Source organism: Lithobates pipiens, unplaced genomic scaffold, assembly GCF_037356315.1.
Source record: "Lithobates pipiens isolate NorthernLeopardFrog02 unplaced genomic scaffold, aLitPip1_a1.2 Scaffold_13, whole genome shotgun sequence".
NCBI classification, from domain to species: Eukaryota; Metazoa; Chordata; class Amphibia; order Anura; family Ranidae; genus Lithobates; species Lithobates pipiens.
In genome coordinates this window covers 40,749,456-40,764,299 of record NW_027507718.1, presented here as the reverse complement: position 1 = coordinate 40,764,299, position 14,844 = coordinate 40,749,456, and the positions used below count along the sequence as shown (strand labels likewise).

The window sequence follows — 14,844 nt, the reverse complement described above, 5'->3', positions numbered from 1 at the left end:
TTTCAACAGAACCCTGAGACTATCATGAAGACCAAGGAACACACCAGGCAGGTCCGTAATACTGTTGTGGAGAAGTATAAAGCCGGATTTGGATACAAAAAGATTTCCCAAGCTTTAAACATCCCAAGGAGCACCGTGCAAGCGATCATTTTGAAATGGAAGGAGTATCAGACCACTGCAAATCTACCAAGACCTGGCCGTCCCTCTAAACTTTCAGCTCAGACAAGGAGAAGACTGATCAGAGATGCAGCCAAGAGGCCCATGATCACTCTGGATGAACTGCAGAGAACTGCAGCTGAGGTGGGAGAGTCTCTCCATAGGACAACAATCAGTCGTACACTGCACAAATCTGGCCTTTATGGAAGAGTGGCAAGAAGAAAGCCATTTCTCAAAGATATCCATAAAAAGTGTCGTCTAAAATTTGCCACAAGCCACCTGGGAGACACGCTAAACATGTGGAAGAAGGTGCTCTGGTCAGATGAAACCAAAATCGAACTTTTTGCCCACAATGCAAAATGATATGTTTGGCATAAAAGCAACACAGCTCATCACCCTCAACACATCATCCCCACTGTCAAACATGGTGGTGGAAGCATCATGGTTTGGGCCTGCTTTTCTTCAGCAGGGACAGGGAAGATGGTTAAAATTGAGGGGAAGATGGATGCAGCCAAATACAGGACTATTCTGGATGAAAACCTGTTGGAGTCTGCAAAAGACCTGAAACTGGGACGGAGATTTATCTTCCAACAAGATAATGATCCCAAACATACAGCAAAATCTACAAAGGAATGGTTCACAAATAAACTTATCCAGGTGTTAGAATGGCCAAGTCAAAGTCCAGACCTGAATCCAATCGAGAATCTGTGGAAAGAGCTGAAAACTGCTGTTCACAAACGCTCTCCATCCAACCTCACTGAGCTCGAGCTGTTTTGCAAGGAAGAATGTGCAAGAATTTCAGTCTCTCGATGTGCAAAACTGATAGAGATATAGCCCAAGCGACTTGCAGCTGTAATCGCAGCAAAAGGTGGCTCTACAAAGTATTAACACAAGGGGGCCGAATAATTTTGCACGCCCCACTTTTCATTTTTTTATTAGTTAAAAAAGTTTCAAAAATCCAATAGATTTCGTTCCACTTCACAATTGTGTCCCACTTGTTGGTGATTCTTCACAAAAAAATAAAATTTTTATATCTTTGAAGCCTGAAATGTGGCAAAAGGTTGAAAAGTTCATGGGGGCCGAATACTTTCGCAAAGCACTGTATATATTTGCCAGCATACACAGTAAATTATCCAGACTGCCCTTCAGAAATATATATCTACCAATGCATTTTCATATGAGAAAGAGGTTCCTCTACGGAATCCAATGGCAACACCTTTTGTTTCACTCACATCGGAAAGACTGTAGTATCATATTGGGTAACTTCATGAAAAAAGCTTTACGGAAGTAGTGTGGGTCAGGTGAGTTTCCTGTAAAAAGATTGTCTCCATGTAGACGGTTAAGTTCTCTAAATAAACAGTCTTTTTCCAGGACCGTGTAAACCACTAACATTAAAGTCAATCAGATTAACGGTAGCCATTGGATTCACAAAAGAATCTCCCAAACCTCAAACATTCTTAGCGTCCACTGGTGAGATGGGGAGAACAGAGGGAAAAGGTACAGAAAAAGAGGCACAGGGGGAGAAAGGGAAGAAAGAAGGAAATAAGGAAAGTATAACTGGAGAATCGTACATGTTGTGTACAAAAAACGTGAGAATGCACGCAAAGTCTTGCAGTTCAGATACAGTGGATCAGCATGGCTCCGTACACCAACACACGACACTCAATGAAGGAAAGCGTCACGGTGCGCAGGAGCCAAGTGGTGTCATGTAATGGGGGGGGGGGGGGGGGGGTTGTAGCTCTGGAGAGTAGATCCATAAAATAGATGATCACCATCTAATTGCTCTGTACACTGTACAAGATATACAAAAATGACATAAAATAAAAATATATATATTAACATACCAACTTGACGTTTACAATGGAGCATCTAGGGTAACACCAAGGGGAAGAACAGGGACAAACATATATGAAGTTATGAATCCAATCAGTAGATCTAAGTAATCATACAGGCAACCCCCAAGCAGACAACAAAACGAAGAAGGTAAGAAACCATAATGACAAAGTGCAGGCCCAGCAATTACCTAAGTGGCAGAAATAAAGTCACTCCAGTTGTGGAGTAGAGCCTGGCATGGTCAAACGTCGCTTTCGAGAAACCTGTCATTGTACTTCTGGCGAGAAAGACAGAATCTGAATATTTTTCTGCTACGCCGGGAGCTCTGGTGGATTGATATTGAGATCCAGGCAGCATTTCTCCAGATCCTCTGGAAAACGGAGGGTGGCAACATTGCCATCTCTATTAGCGATGAGCCAAGCTGGGAATCCCCACCTGTAGTTGATGATGTTAGCGTGCAGCTTGTTGGTAAGGGGTTTTAATGCCCACTAATGATCCAGAGTTTCTTTGACAAGGTCAAAAAAGAAAGATAATGTAACCCCGTCAAACTCTAGCGTGGCAGTCTTCCTGCCCTTCCTCATAATTAGCCCTTTCTCCTCAAAATAATGAACCATGTACATGACATCTCGTGGGGTCTCGGAGGACAGGCTATGAGGACAAAGAGCACGGCGCACACGGTCCAGCTTCACTGGGTGATCCGCTAAGTTAACAAGAAGGCTGTTAAAAATCCCACGGATTGAGTCAGGGACTTTATCATCTCTGGTTGGTTCTGGAAGACCCCGAATTCTTGATCCGCTATCCTATAGAGGACCATTCTGTGGGCAATGGTTAGACTGCTGGTGCTGGCCTGAAGTTCTAGAATGGCCGCTGATTAGCACTTGTGAATGATCCAACCAAACAGCCAACTCTTCTTTCTTAATTGCCCTTTCTAGGCTGTGTAGCATTGGCCAGCTCTGATTTAGCAGGGAGACCAAGGCTGCCAATTCAGAGCGGTTAGATGTCCCTTCCCGGTCAAAGCCGATTGATATAGCTGGAGAACGATGTCTTGGTACAGGCCTGTGTCAAGAGGTGTAGCCAGCGTCATGCTGAGAGCGCACTAGTCCATTTGCCTCGAGGGGGTCCTGTAGCCAGGAATCTTTTAAACGACCCAGAAGAAGCATTTTTTTGTAGGCAAAGACTTTCCCTTCCGTTTACCCATGACGAATAGTGTCGGTATGGTGCAATATATGACGTTAATGGAGCAGGAAAAAGTCAACAGAGCTCACTAAAATCACATCTTCACAGCCCCATGTGGAAACTACGCCCCCTGGATATTTATATTAGCAAAAAAAGTTAAAAATATTGTATTTTTTTCAAAATGGACAGTCTTTTTTTTGTTTATAGCGCAAAAAATAAACACAGGTGATCAAAAACCACCAAAAGAAAGCTCTATTTGTGGGAGAAAAAAAGGCATTGATTTTGTTTGGGTACAGCGTTGCATGACTGTGCAACTGTCAGTTAAATCAATGCAGTACCATATCGCAAAAAGGGAAAACAAAGAAGATACCAGATAGTGAGATTTATTGTTGCTCTCTCTTGCTACGTCTTTGAACCTTTTTCTTGTCCTGAGGAAGCCATCACGTCGAAACGCGTAGCTACGATGCACAAGGCCTCAATGTACATATTATATAATTTTATATGATTTTTATATTGTTTTGAACACTGTTATGATATTGCATTTTTCAATAAAATAAATATTTTTTTCTACTTTACTATTTGCTTCCATGCCTTAAAAGTCTGACCAGTTAATACCTATTTGGTATCTTCTTTGTTTTCCCTTGATACATTACGGATATGGCATTGTGGGTGCTCCCTCCTTCCTATTTCTCATATTGCAAAAAGGTAAATCCTTCCGGGGCTGAAGTAGTTAAAAAGCAACACTACACTACAATACAAAATATAAACAAACAGTTACTGTATTTTTCAGACCACAAGACACACTTTTCCCCCCCAAAAATATGGGGGAAAATGTCTCTGCGTCTTATGGTGCGAATATACGACAGGCACCGCACCCGCTCCCTGTCGCTGTTGCAATGCTAGTCCCGGATAACATCTCAGGCCCCCACGAGTGCTAGGCTGCATATATGGCAATGGTCGGGCTAGGCTGCGTTCATGGCAATGGTCGGGCTAGGCTGCGTTCATGGCAATGGTCGGGCTAGGCTGCGTTCATGGCAATGGTCGGGCTAGGCTGCGTTCATGGCAATGGTCGGGCTAGGCTGCGTTCATGGCAATGGTCGGGCTAGGCTGCGTTCATGGCAATGGTCGGGCTAGGCTGCGTTCATGGCAATGGTCGGGCTAGGCTGCGTTCATGGCAATGGTCGGGCTAGGCTGCGTTCATGGCAATGGTCGGGCTAGGCTGCGTTCATGGCAATGGTCAGGCTGCATTTCATGGGCACTGGTAAATATTTTAGTACACTATTTGTTTCAGAATATTTTTTTCTTGTTTTCCTCCTCTAAAACCTAGGTGCGTCTTATGGTCAGGTGCGTCTTAGGGAGCGAAAAATATGGTACTATATTATTGCACATATTTTCAGGGAGTGGCAAATCTGAGCTTCTACAGGAAGCAGAAGCACAAAAACACTGCTTTGTGATGCAACAGAATGTTGAAGCACAGCCATAAAAAAAAAAAAATGTATAAGTGTATATGCACAGTATGGACTCCTTCATTCATCACAGACAAGTAACCAGGGCTGATCATGACAAAGATACCTAAATCATGAAAATACCAGCTGTCAAACCTGTTTATGCTCTATAATTAGTCAATGATTCTTACAGTTCATGAAACTAAATTAGGCCACGTTTATTAACAATGATGCTTACTGATAACAAAATGCTAAGATACACAAAATCAAGTGAGAACAGTAAAAAAAAAAAAATGCAAAAAGCATTCTTTCAGTAAGTACATGGGTAATGTATGGAAAACGCAAAGGCTGCACTCTTACCTGAGCAAACAAATAAGACATGACAAAGTCGTCTAAAATTGGGCTTTCAGACCCCCTTGCAACCCCATAGCGAAAAGCTCTGCTGTTTCCATTGCTGTACCACTGCGGGAAATAAAACCTGCAAAAATCAAAAGGTTTGGATACACTCATTAAGTTGTTTTTTTTTTTGTTTTTTTGTTTTAAATACAAAAAGTCCCCCTTACCACAAGTAAACACAAAAAAAAAAAATCAGTAAAAGTTATAGCTTTGAGATGGCATCTTTTCTCTCCTCTCAGCAGTGAGTTTACTAAGCTATAACTGTATGATTTGCAGTAGAAAATCACAGATATAGCTAGACCACAGGATTGTGAGAGATTCCAACAATTCACTTACCACAACATTACTCTGAATTAATTAGTAAACATTGTTGAACATGTTTGGGAAAGAGCTTTATACAAAGAAAAAAAAGGGGGGGGGGGGGCAGACTTGATGGACCACTTGTCCCCTTTACTGCCATCACTCTTCTATGTAGCTTCTAAATGTAAATGTGACTGGTGATCTACAGTGAATTACTGGTCAAATGAGAATGCGCCATGATAATGAATATGTCAAACCAACATTTCATATTCCTGATATGTGCCTGCTGTACCAGGTACTTGTATGATAAAGTATCCTGTTCTCTTTGTATTTCTTACTTTGTGTGAAATCCCTGATGTTCCTGCCAGTCCCTCGGCTTTCTAATTAAAAATGAACCACACTAATCAGGAGAGCACAGCGTGGTCAGTTTTCTGTCTGTGCTGAGAACTCCGCCTGCTTTTCTCAAATAATTATACATGCACAGCTATTCAAGGAGAAGGTCAATGTCCTATTGCTTCTCCTCCCCCAGCTCTCTGAATCCCTTATGCCCCTGAGAACAGAGTGTATGTGATCACTTAAAGCGTTTGTTAAAGCGGGATTCCACCCTAGAGTGGAACCTCCGCTGATCGGATCCCTCCCCCCTCCGGTGTCACAATTGACACCTTTCAGGGGGGAGGGGGGTGGAGATACCTGTCAAAGACAAGTATTTACACCCACTTCCGGGCAAAGACTCACGTGGGAGTCTACGCCATTTCCTGCCCTGCCGCGCTGTCTGCTGGGACACACACGGGTCCCAGTGACAGCGCGGAGATTTCGTATTGAGCGACGCGACTCGCGCATGCGCAGTAGGGAAGCGGGAAGTGAAGCCGATTCGCTTCACTTCCTGATTCCCTAGAATGGTGGCGGCAGCAGCCGAGGGCCGAGCGATCGATCGGCCTCGGCTGCCGGTATCGCTGGAACCCGGGACAGGTGAGTGTCCATTTATTAAAAGTCAGCAGCTGTAGTATTTATAGCTGCTGGCTTTTAATATTTTTTTTTTTGGTGGAATCCCTCTTTAACCCCCCCAAAAAATTGATCCTGCTCCTTTAAAGCATTTTATACAGCACAGTGCTTGTGCTACGTCATTTGGCCCCCTGCAACACCCATAATAACTGTGATCCTGCCAGTTTCTACCCTCCCTTTTGTAAACAGACCGTTTACGTCAGTTTATCTGCCTCTGTCATGTACAGCCTTCCTGTCCTCCTCTGTGCTCTCTTCCCCCTCCATCCCAGATATTGTGACAGTGCCTGCCCCCACAACTCCTGCTGCTCTCATAACACTTAAAATCTTACACAATCCTTATCCTTTCAAAGTGACGGCTGATCCTGTCTGCGCGTTTTATAAAAAAAAAAGCCTCCTTTACTGAATTTAAGAGCCGGCTCCCCTCGATCACATGACCCACCGGCTCTCTCCTCCTCATGTCCTGGCTGTCAGCGGGGGGGAATCTCGGCCACTCCCACTGCATCTTTTAGTCGGGCAGAGGAGAGAGACGGCTGGTCACGTGATCACAGGAAACTGCTGCAAAATATGGTAAATAATGCATTTTTTTTTTTTTTATATAAAACACACAGACAGGAGCGGCTGTCATTAGGGAAGGAGGAGGATTGTGTAAAGTTGGCAAAGTGGGTTAACAACCACTTTAAATAAATCTACTTCAAGACCATCAGCCATAATCCCAATATTTTTTTTTTAGCCAGCTGCTGGTGTTCTCATTAAAGCGGTCTGAGTGGCTCATGAGCCGTTGGAACACTTTCAGTAGCGGGAGGAGGGGATGACCCCCTCTCTCGCAGCTCACCAGTGTTTTTCTTGCGCCCAAGAAACAATTAGATGGTGCGGCCGGATGGTCACCAAGGACAATAAAAGACTAGATTGTCTTTGATTGCCTCTATGGTCTTTGAGGACCAGAGTGGCGTCATGACTTCTGGAGGTAAACACTTTTTTTGATCTTTTGCTTTTAAAAGGAGAAATCTGTTTTGTTTTGTTTTTTTACCCTAGATCTCTCCATAAAGAGGACCTGTCATCCGTATTTCTATTACAAGGGATGTTTACTTCCCTTGAAATAGTTATAAAAGTGATTAAAACATGAATAAAGGGACAGTGTAAAAGTAAAAAAAAAAAACAAAAAAAAACAAACAAACAAAGATAAATCGAAAGCACTTCCTTTGTGCCCGCGTGGAGAAGCGAATGCATATGGAAGACACACACACGTAAACAACAGTGTTTGCACCACACGTGAGGCATCGCTGTAAATGTTGGAGCAAGAGCAATAATTCTAACCCTAGACTTCCTCTGCAACTCTAAAAGGGTAACCTGTTAAATATTTTTTAAGTGTCACCTATGGAGATTTTTAGATACGTGTTGGGTATCTATTTACTCAGCGTAACATCCTTCATATTTTACAAGAAAATGTATTTGTAAAAATATTGTGTATTTTTTTATTTTTTATAGTTCATTAAAGTATATTGCCTTTGAAAAACTGCTGTGCAAATACCGTGTGACATACAAAATCACAATTTTATGCCTTAGTGTGTCTGCGAAAATATATAATTTTTGGGGGTTACAAGTCATTTTCAGGCAAAAAAAATGATTTTTTTCATCATACTTACCTGGAAAAACCTTTTCTTGGAGTACATCACAGGACACAGTGCAACCATAATAATGACTATATGGGTTATATGCCACATACTGGTGGATGGACACTGGCAGATACTCAAACAGGAGCTCCTCCTCTATATAACCCCTCATACACAGGAAGGGCCTCAGTTTTATAGCAAAGCAATGAATATCCCAAAAGATGGGAAAGACCTGTGTCCCTTAATGTACTCCAAAAAAAGGATTTTACAGGCAAGCATGAAAAAAAATAGGATTTTTAAAACAGCTTACCTGTAAAATCAATCATTTTCTTTGATGTACATCAGAGGACACAGAGCCATAGTAATAACCGTGTGGGTTATATCGGCGTATCAGGTGCTGGACACTGGCAAGTCCCTTAAGGCGTGAACTTCCCCCATATAACCCCTCCCATTACTGGGAGTCCTCAGTTTTGTAGCCAAGCAATCAAAGTGTATAAGAAGGAGGGAGGGACCTCTGCGTCCCCTGATGTACATCAAAGAAAAGGATTTTACAGGTAAGCCGTTTTAAAAATCCTATTTTCTTTTCTTACATGAGGGGGGACAGAGCCATAGTAATGTGTGGGATGTCCCATAGCAATGGCAACTGAAGGGGGGGGGGGGAGGGGAGACAGAATCAAGGAAAGAGGAGGCCAGAGGACTCCTACTGCAGCCTGCAGTCTATGCTGTGCCCAAAGGCAATCTCCTCAGGACCTTTAATATCGATTTAATAAAATCGGATAAACGTCTGCACCGAAGACCAAATTGCGGCCTTACAGATCTGAGCCATAGAGGCCTGATGATACACCACCCAAGAGGCAATAATCTCCCTGGATGAGTGTGCTCTTAATATGAGAAGGAAGAATTTTCTTCTTTAAGCTGAAGCTTGAACAATCACTTGAAAACCCCATTTGGAGAATAGTGGATCTTGACGCTGCCTGTCCATATCTTGGACCCTCTGGCAGTACAAACAAAACCTGCGTTTTGCGAACCTGAGCGGTCGCCTTTAAATAAATTCTGATTGCTCTTACTACATCAAGAGACTGTAGTGCTTTCTCTTCCTCGGATTAAGGCTTCTGGGGAGAAAGAAGGAAGAATAATATCTTGGTTTAAATGAAAACTTGTTACCACTTTTGGTAAGAATTCAAGATGAGGACATCAAACCACCTCATCCTTATGCATGATGAAATATGGCTCTTCCAAGACAGCCATTAGTGCCAATACTCTTCTAGCAGAAGAAATGGCAAGCAAAAAAGATTATCTTTCTTGTCAAAGAACCAAGAGAATTTCTCGTAAGGTTCAAACGGCTGATTCAGCAAAGCTGAAAAGACCCATTTTAAATCCTAAGGATTTAAAGGTGCCTTGATAGGGGCATAAACCGTGTTACCCCCTGAATAAGCTACTCACCAAGAGTGGGAAGCAAGGAGCCATAAGAAAAGACATTGACACAGCCTGGATCTGGCTCTTGATAAAAGTCAAGGCCAGCTTCATTTCAGATCCCATATGCAGGAATCCTGCCTATTGACAAACTTCCTGGGGTGCCAACCCCTGGATCCAAACCAAGAAACCTATGCCTTCCAGATTCTATAGTAAGTGATTCTGGAAGCCGGCTTCCTGGCATTAGTCAAAGTAGACACTACTGAAGGAGATCACCCACGATCTTTTATAGAGCGAGATTCAACAGTCAAACCTGTTAAACTCCTTGTCCGTAAAGTAGGATGAAATACTGGACCTTGCGCAAGAAGGTCTGGCTATAATGGCAGAGTCCAAAGAACTTCTACTGCCCTCTTTATGATCTTGATAAATTAAGATCTTCTGAGACCCGGCTGGGGCCACCAGAATCACCTCCTTCTGTTCCTGCTTAATCCTGGAGAGAAGGCGCGGAAGTAGCGGAGCTGGAGGAAATGCATAGATGAGTGAGAACTGATCCCCTGGGAAGACTAATGTGTCTATTCCGCCTGCTAGCGGACCCCTTGTTTGACATAAAGTTGTTAACCTTATTAATGAATCTGGAATCTTAGGTTCATGTCCGGAGTACCCCATCTGACATATTGCTAGGAAGATGTCGGGGTGAAGAGATCATTCTCCCAGAAATAATTGTTGGCGTCTCAAGTAGTGCGTCTGAAACATTACAATTGCCGATAGGCAAGGAGTGTTGTGTTCTGCCAAAGCTAGAACATTATTCACCTCTTTTTGGGCTGCACGACTTCTCGTGTCTCCCCTGGTGATCGATGTAAGCCACCACCGTGACTCTGTAAGACTGAATCCTGTCAGGACAGTCCCATAATCTGACCGCCAAGATTCTATGGCCAGATGTACTGCCTGAAACTTCTAACAAAGTTGATAAGCAAGGTCCTCTAACCTGGACAGAATCTTCTTCCAGGGCTGCTCCCCAGCCTAGAAGGCTGGCATCTGTTGTTAACACCTTACAGATTTTCCCTCCTGCTGGATAACCACCAATTTAGGCTCTGACCTTTGTTGGGAGCCAAGCGTATTGGAAACAAACAAGGCCTGAATCCTCTTTATTCCAGACCGACAGGATGGTGTCTTGAAGCAGTCTTTGAATAAAACTGCGCGTAAGGGGCGGCCCTGAAGGAGGCCACCATTTCCCCTAAAAATCTCCTGCAGCCGAATGAAGGAATTTTCCTTTATCCTCATAAGTTGAATTAGTCCTACAATGGAACTGATTCATGCCTGGTGTAAGAATACCTTCTTCTGTATGGTATCTGTAACCAGCCCCCAAGTAACCTCCTTGGTGGTTTTAAGGAGAATCTTCCTAGGCTGAGAATCCAACCTAGAGATTTCAGATATCTACAGCTGAGATCAGACTCTGGTTTTAGACCCGAGACTGAATGATCTATTAAAAGTAGATCCTTTTAATAGGCTAGGACCGTTATGCCTTGAACCCTTAACCAGGCTAAAGGAGGTGCCAGAATCTTTCAGAACACTCGTAGTGCTGTGGCTAAGCCGGATGGCAGTGCCACAATTGAAAAAAAAAAAATTTTTTTTTTTTTATATTTTAAACTGCAGAAATTTCTGGTAAGTGGGAAACATTGGCACATGGAGATATACAACTCCCCTCCTTGCAGGATGGACACAGCCAAACTAATTATGAAAGGATCGGATGTTCAAGTGCCAATTAAGATCTCTGAGATCTAGAATGGGTCTTACCTCTGAGACCTTAAAAGTTTTGCGCCAAAAAAATCCCTGTTCTACTAAGGGAATCTCTGATATCACTGACTGGGATAACAGCTGATCCAGAGGCCAGAAAGAGAGACTTCTCTTCTTTCCTTTTTTTCCACTGGAACCCTAGGAGCATTCTTTCAGGAGATGGACACTCTTGCATAAAGACTGCTGCATCAGCAGCCTTAAGGACCCCACAGGCAGCACCCAAACAGGACCCGAAACCCCAGACCCTCAGATTGAAAGCCGACTGGGCCATCCGGGCTCTTGAAACTCCTAGATGAAACATAGAGAAGAAAATCGCAGAAATCCCTCTGCTCTTAATATTGTTCCTGCCAGACTTTGAGAATTGCAGGGCCTTTCCCCTCACCCGAACGAGTGGGGGTGTTCCTTCATGAGAAGGCCTTAGCATTCTGCTTTATGGGCTTTCTGGCCCCAAGATCCTGGTGCTGCCCCTGGGAACTAAGGCATAGGAGAGGCTGCATGATTAAAGAAGAACTGTCTGAACCTCCTTTTACTGGTAAAGAGAGCTTTACCCCTTTTGGATGTACTTATCCATTCTAAATAGTCGTACCCCAGAAAGGGACACAGACTGGCTAAGGGTTTTCACCTGGTGCTTCAGCTGATTAATATTTCAGCCACGGACCTCTGCAAAAATGCACTAATCCAAGCAGGGGCGGACTGAGCATTGGGCCACTCGGGCATTGCCCGAGGGCCCCATGCCACTAGGGGGCCCCATCAGGGTTGCAAGCCTCAGTAAAACCAGGGACAGTATGTAAATATTTGTGTTTTTTTTTTTTACATCTGTCTCTGAAATGTCCCTTACCAACATCCTTTTGGTCTAAAAATCCTGAGATTATAGCTGCCCCACCTCTCCAGTACCTTCTCAGCCAATAGAAACATATCTGTGTATACTGTGTGATTGTATAGTGTGTGTGTGTGTGTGTGTGTGTGTGTGTGTGTGTGTGTGTGTGTGTGTGTGTGTGTGTGTGTGTGTGTGTGTGTGTCTACTGTGTGGTCCCATAATCTCTGATTGCCTCGGGGCCCCATAATCTCCTATTGCCCGGGGGCCCCATGAGTTGTCAGTCCGCCCCTAAATCCAAGTATAAGCCATAGGGCTTAAACGATCAAGTCCTTCGTAGCATCTGTGAGACACGGTGCATAAAATACACCAGCCCCTTGCCGGGCCTGCTGATCAGGCAGAACTTTCAGGTATCTCATACCTGTTCCTTAACCCCTTGGAGTCTATATTCCAATGCATTGGCGTGACTCAAAATGTGCTCCACCAAAGTAGTGGAGCAGACGTTAAGGGTTAATGGACTGAGCTACTCCAATTGCAGCCAGAACTGCAAAAGACATCTCGTCTTTAAAAGGAAAATCCAACTAGAGCTGCAACTAACGATTAGTTTGTCTGTCAACTAATCTATCGATTATTTTTTTGATAAGTCATCGACTATATGAATATTTTATTTTTTAATTAATCTAGTGGGTTTTTTTTTGATTAGCTAATCCTTTGGATAACTTTACAAAAAATAATAAGTACATAAAAAAAAGGTAAGATAATAGAATATAACTACATATATTATATATAAGTATGTAGTTATATTCTCTTATCTTACCTTTTTTTTTACGTACTTATTTTTTGTAAAGTTAAGATAAAAGAATATAAAATTTTATATATATATATATATATATATATATATATATATATATATATATATATATATATATATATATATATATATATATATATATATATATATATATATATATATTCTTTTATCTTATCTTTTTATTTTCTGTTCAGAAGCTCATGAATGTTTAAAGTTTAGAATTTTTTACAATGCTTTCTTTTTTTTTTTTTTAAGGGGGAGGGTGTGTGGGGACAGTGTCAGTGTGTTTTTTTTTATTTATTGCAATTTTTTATCAACCCTGTTGGGAGGGCTATGGTGAGATATCAGGGGTCTTAACAGACCGCTGACATCTCCAATTTGAGACATGGAAAGGGACTGGGGGACAGAGATTCCCCAGTCCCTTTCTCTGCAGCCTCTGCTGCACTGATAATGAATGGAGAGAAGACAGCGGCTTCTCTCCATTCAATAACTGAGACATCGTAATCACAGGAGGTTACAATGTTTCAGTTATGGGAATGGACAGAGTCAGTGGTCACCGACTCTGTCCATTCTGAAAACGAAGGAGCCAGGTTTACCGGGTTCTACCTCCGCTCTCCATCCTGAGATACCAAAGGGGGACGGCAGCACGGAGGGGGAGAAGAGAGGTGGACAGATGCAAGGAGGGGGACACAGAAGAGAGAGGGGGACAGATGCACGGAGGGGGAGAAGAGAGGGGGGAGGCAGCACGGAGGGGGAGAAGAGAGGGGGGAGGCAGCACGGAGGGGGAGAAGAGAGGGGGGAGGCAGCACGGAGGGGGAGAAGAGAGGGGGGAGGCAGCACGGAGGGGGAGAAGAGAGGGGGACGGCAGCACGGAGGGGGAGAAGAGAGGGGGACGGCAGCACGGAGGGGGAGAAGAGAGGGGGACGGCAGCACGGAGGGGGAGAAGAGAGGGGGACGGCAGCACGGAGGGGGAGAAGAGAGGGGGACGGCAGCACGGAGGGGGAGAAGAGAGGGGGACGGCAGCACGGAGGGGGAGAAGAGAGGGGGACGGCAGCACGGAGGGGGAGAAGAGAGGGGGACGGCAGCACGGAGGGGGAGAAGAGAGGGGGACGGCAGCACGGAGGGGGAGAAGAGAGGGGGACGGCAGCACGGAGGGGGAGAAGAGAGGGGGACGGCAGCACGGAGGGGGAGAAGAGAGGGGGACGGCAGCACGGAGGGGGAGAAGAGAGGGGGACGGCAGCACGGAGGGGGAGAAGAGAGGGGGACGGCAGCACGGAGGGGGAGAAGAGAGGGGGACGGCAGCACGGAGGGGGAGAAGAGAGGGGGACGGCAGCACGGAGGGGGAGAAGATAGGGGGACGGCAGCACGGAGGGGGAGAAGATAGGGGGACGGCAGCACGGAGGGGGAGAAGATAGGGGGACGGCAGCACGGAGGGGGAGAAGAGAGGGGGACGGCAGCACGGAGGGGGAGAAGAGAGGGGGACGGCAGCACGGAGGGGGAGAAGAGAGGGGGACGGGAGCACGGAGGGGGAGAAGAGAGGGGGACGGGAGCACGGAGGGGGAGAAGAGAGGGGGACGGGAGCACGGAGGGGGAGAAGAGAGGGGGACGGGAGCACGGAGGGGGAGAAGAGAGGGGGACGGGAGCACGGAGGGGGAGAAGAGAGGGGGACGGCAGCACGGAGGGGGAGAAGAGAGGGGGACGGCAGCACGGAGGGGGAGAAGATAGGGGGACGGCAGCACGGAGGGGGAGAAGATAGGGGGACGGCAGCACGGAGGGGGAGAAGATAGGGGGACGGCAGCACGGAGGGGGAGAAGATAGGGGGACGGCAGCACGGAGGGGGAGAAGATAGGGGGACGGCAGCACGGAGGGGGAGAAGATAGGGGGACGGCAGCACGGAGGGGGAGAAGATAGGGGGACGGCAGCACGGAGGGGGAGAAGATAGGGGGGCGGCAGCACGGAGGGGGAGAAGATAGGGGGACGGCAGCACGGAAGGAGAGCGGGAGACACAGAGCAGTGACGCATCGACGCCCTGCCTGCACGTCAACGTATTTTTGTAGTCGACGTAATCGATTACGTCGACTCATCGTGGCAGCT

General features: G+C 45.3%; 1 protein-coding gene across 1 annotated transcript in view; it reads right to left on the bottom strand.

Annotated features, from left to right (window-relative positions):
- JAK2 (Janus kinase 2) overlaps nt 1-14,844 on the bottom strand; it is a 338,166-nt gene that overhangs the window by 168,330 nt on the left and 154,992 nt on the right. The window contains exon 4 of the mRNA XM_077475037.1: nt 4,971-5,088. Coding sequence (XP_077331163.1) covers nt 4,971-5,088 — 118 coding nt within the window. The remainder of the gene's footprint in view (nt 1-4,970; nt 5,089-14,844) is intronic.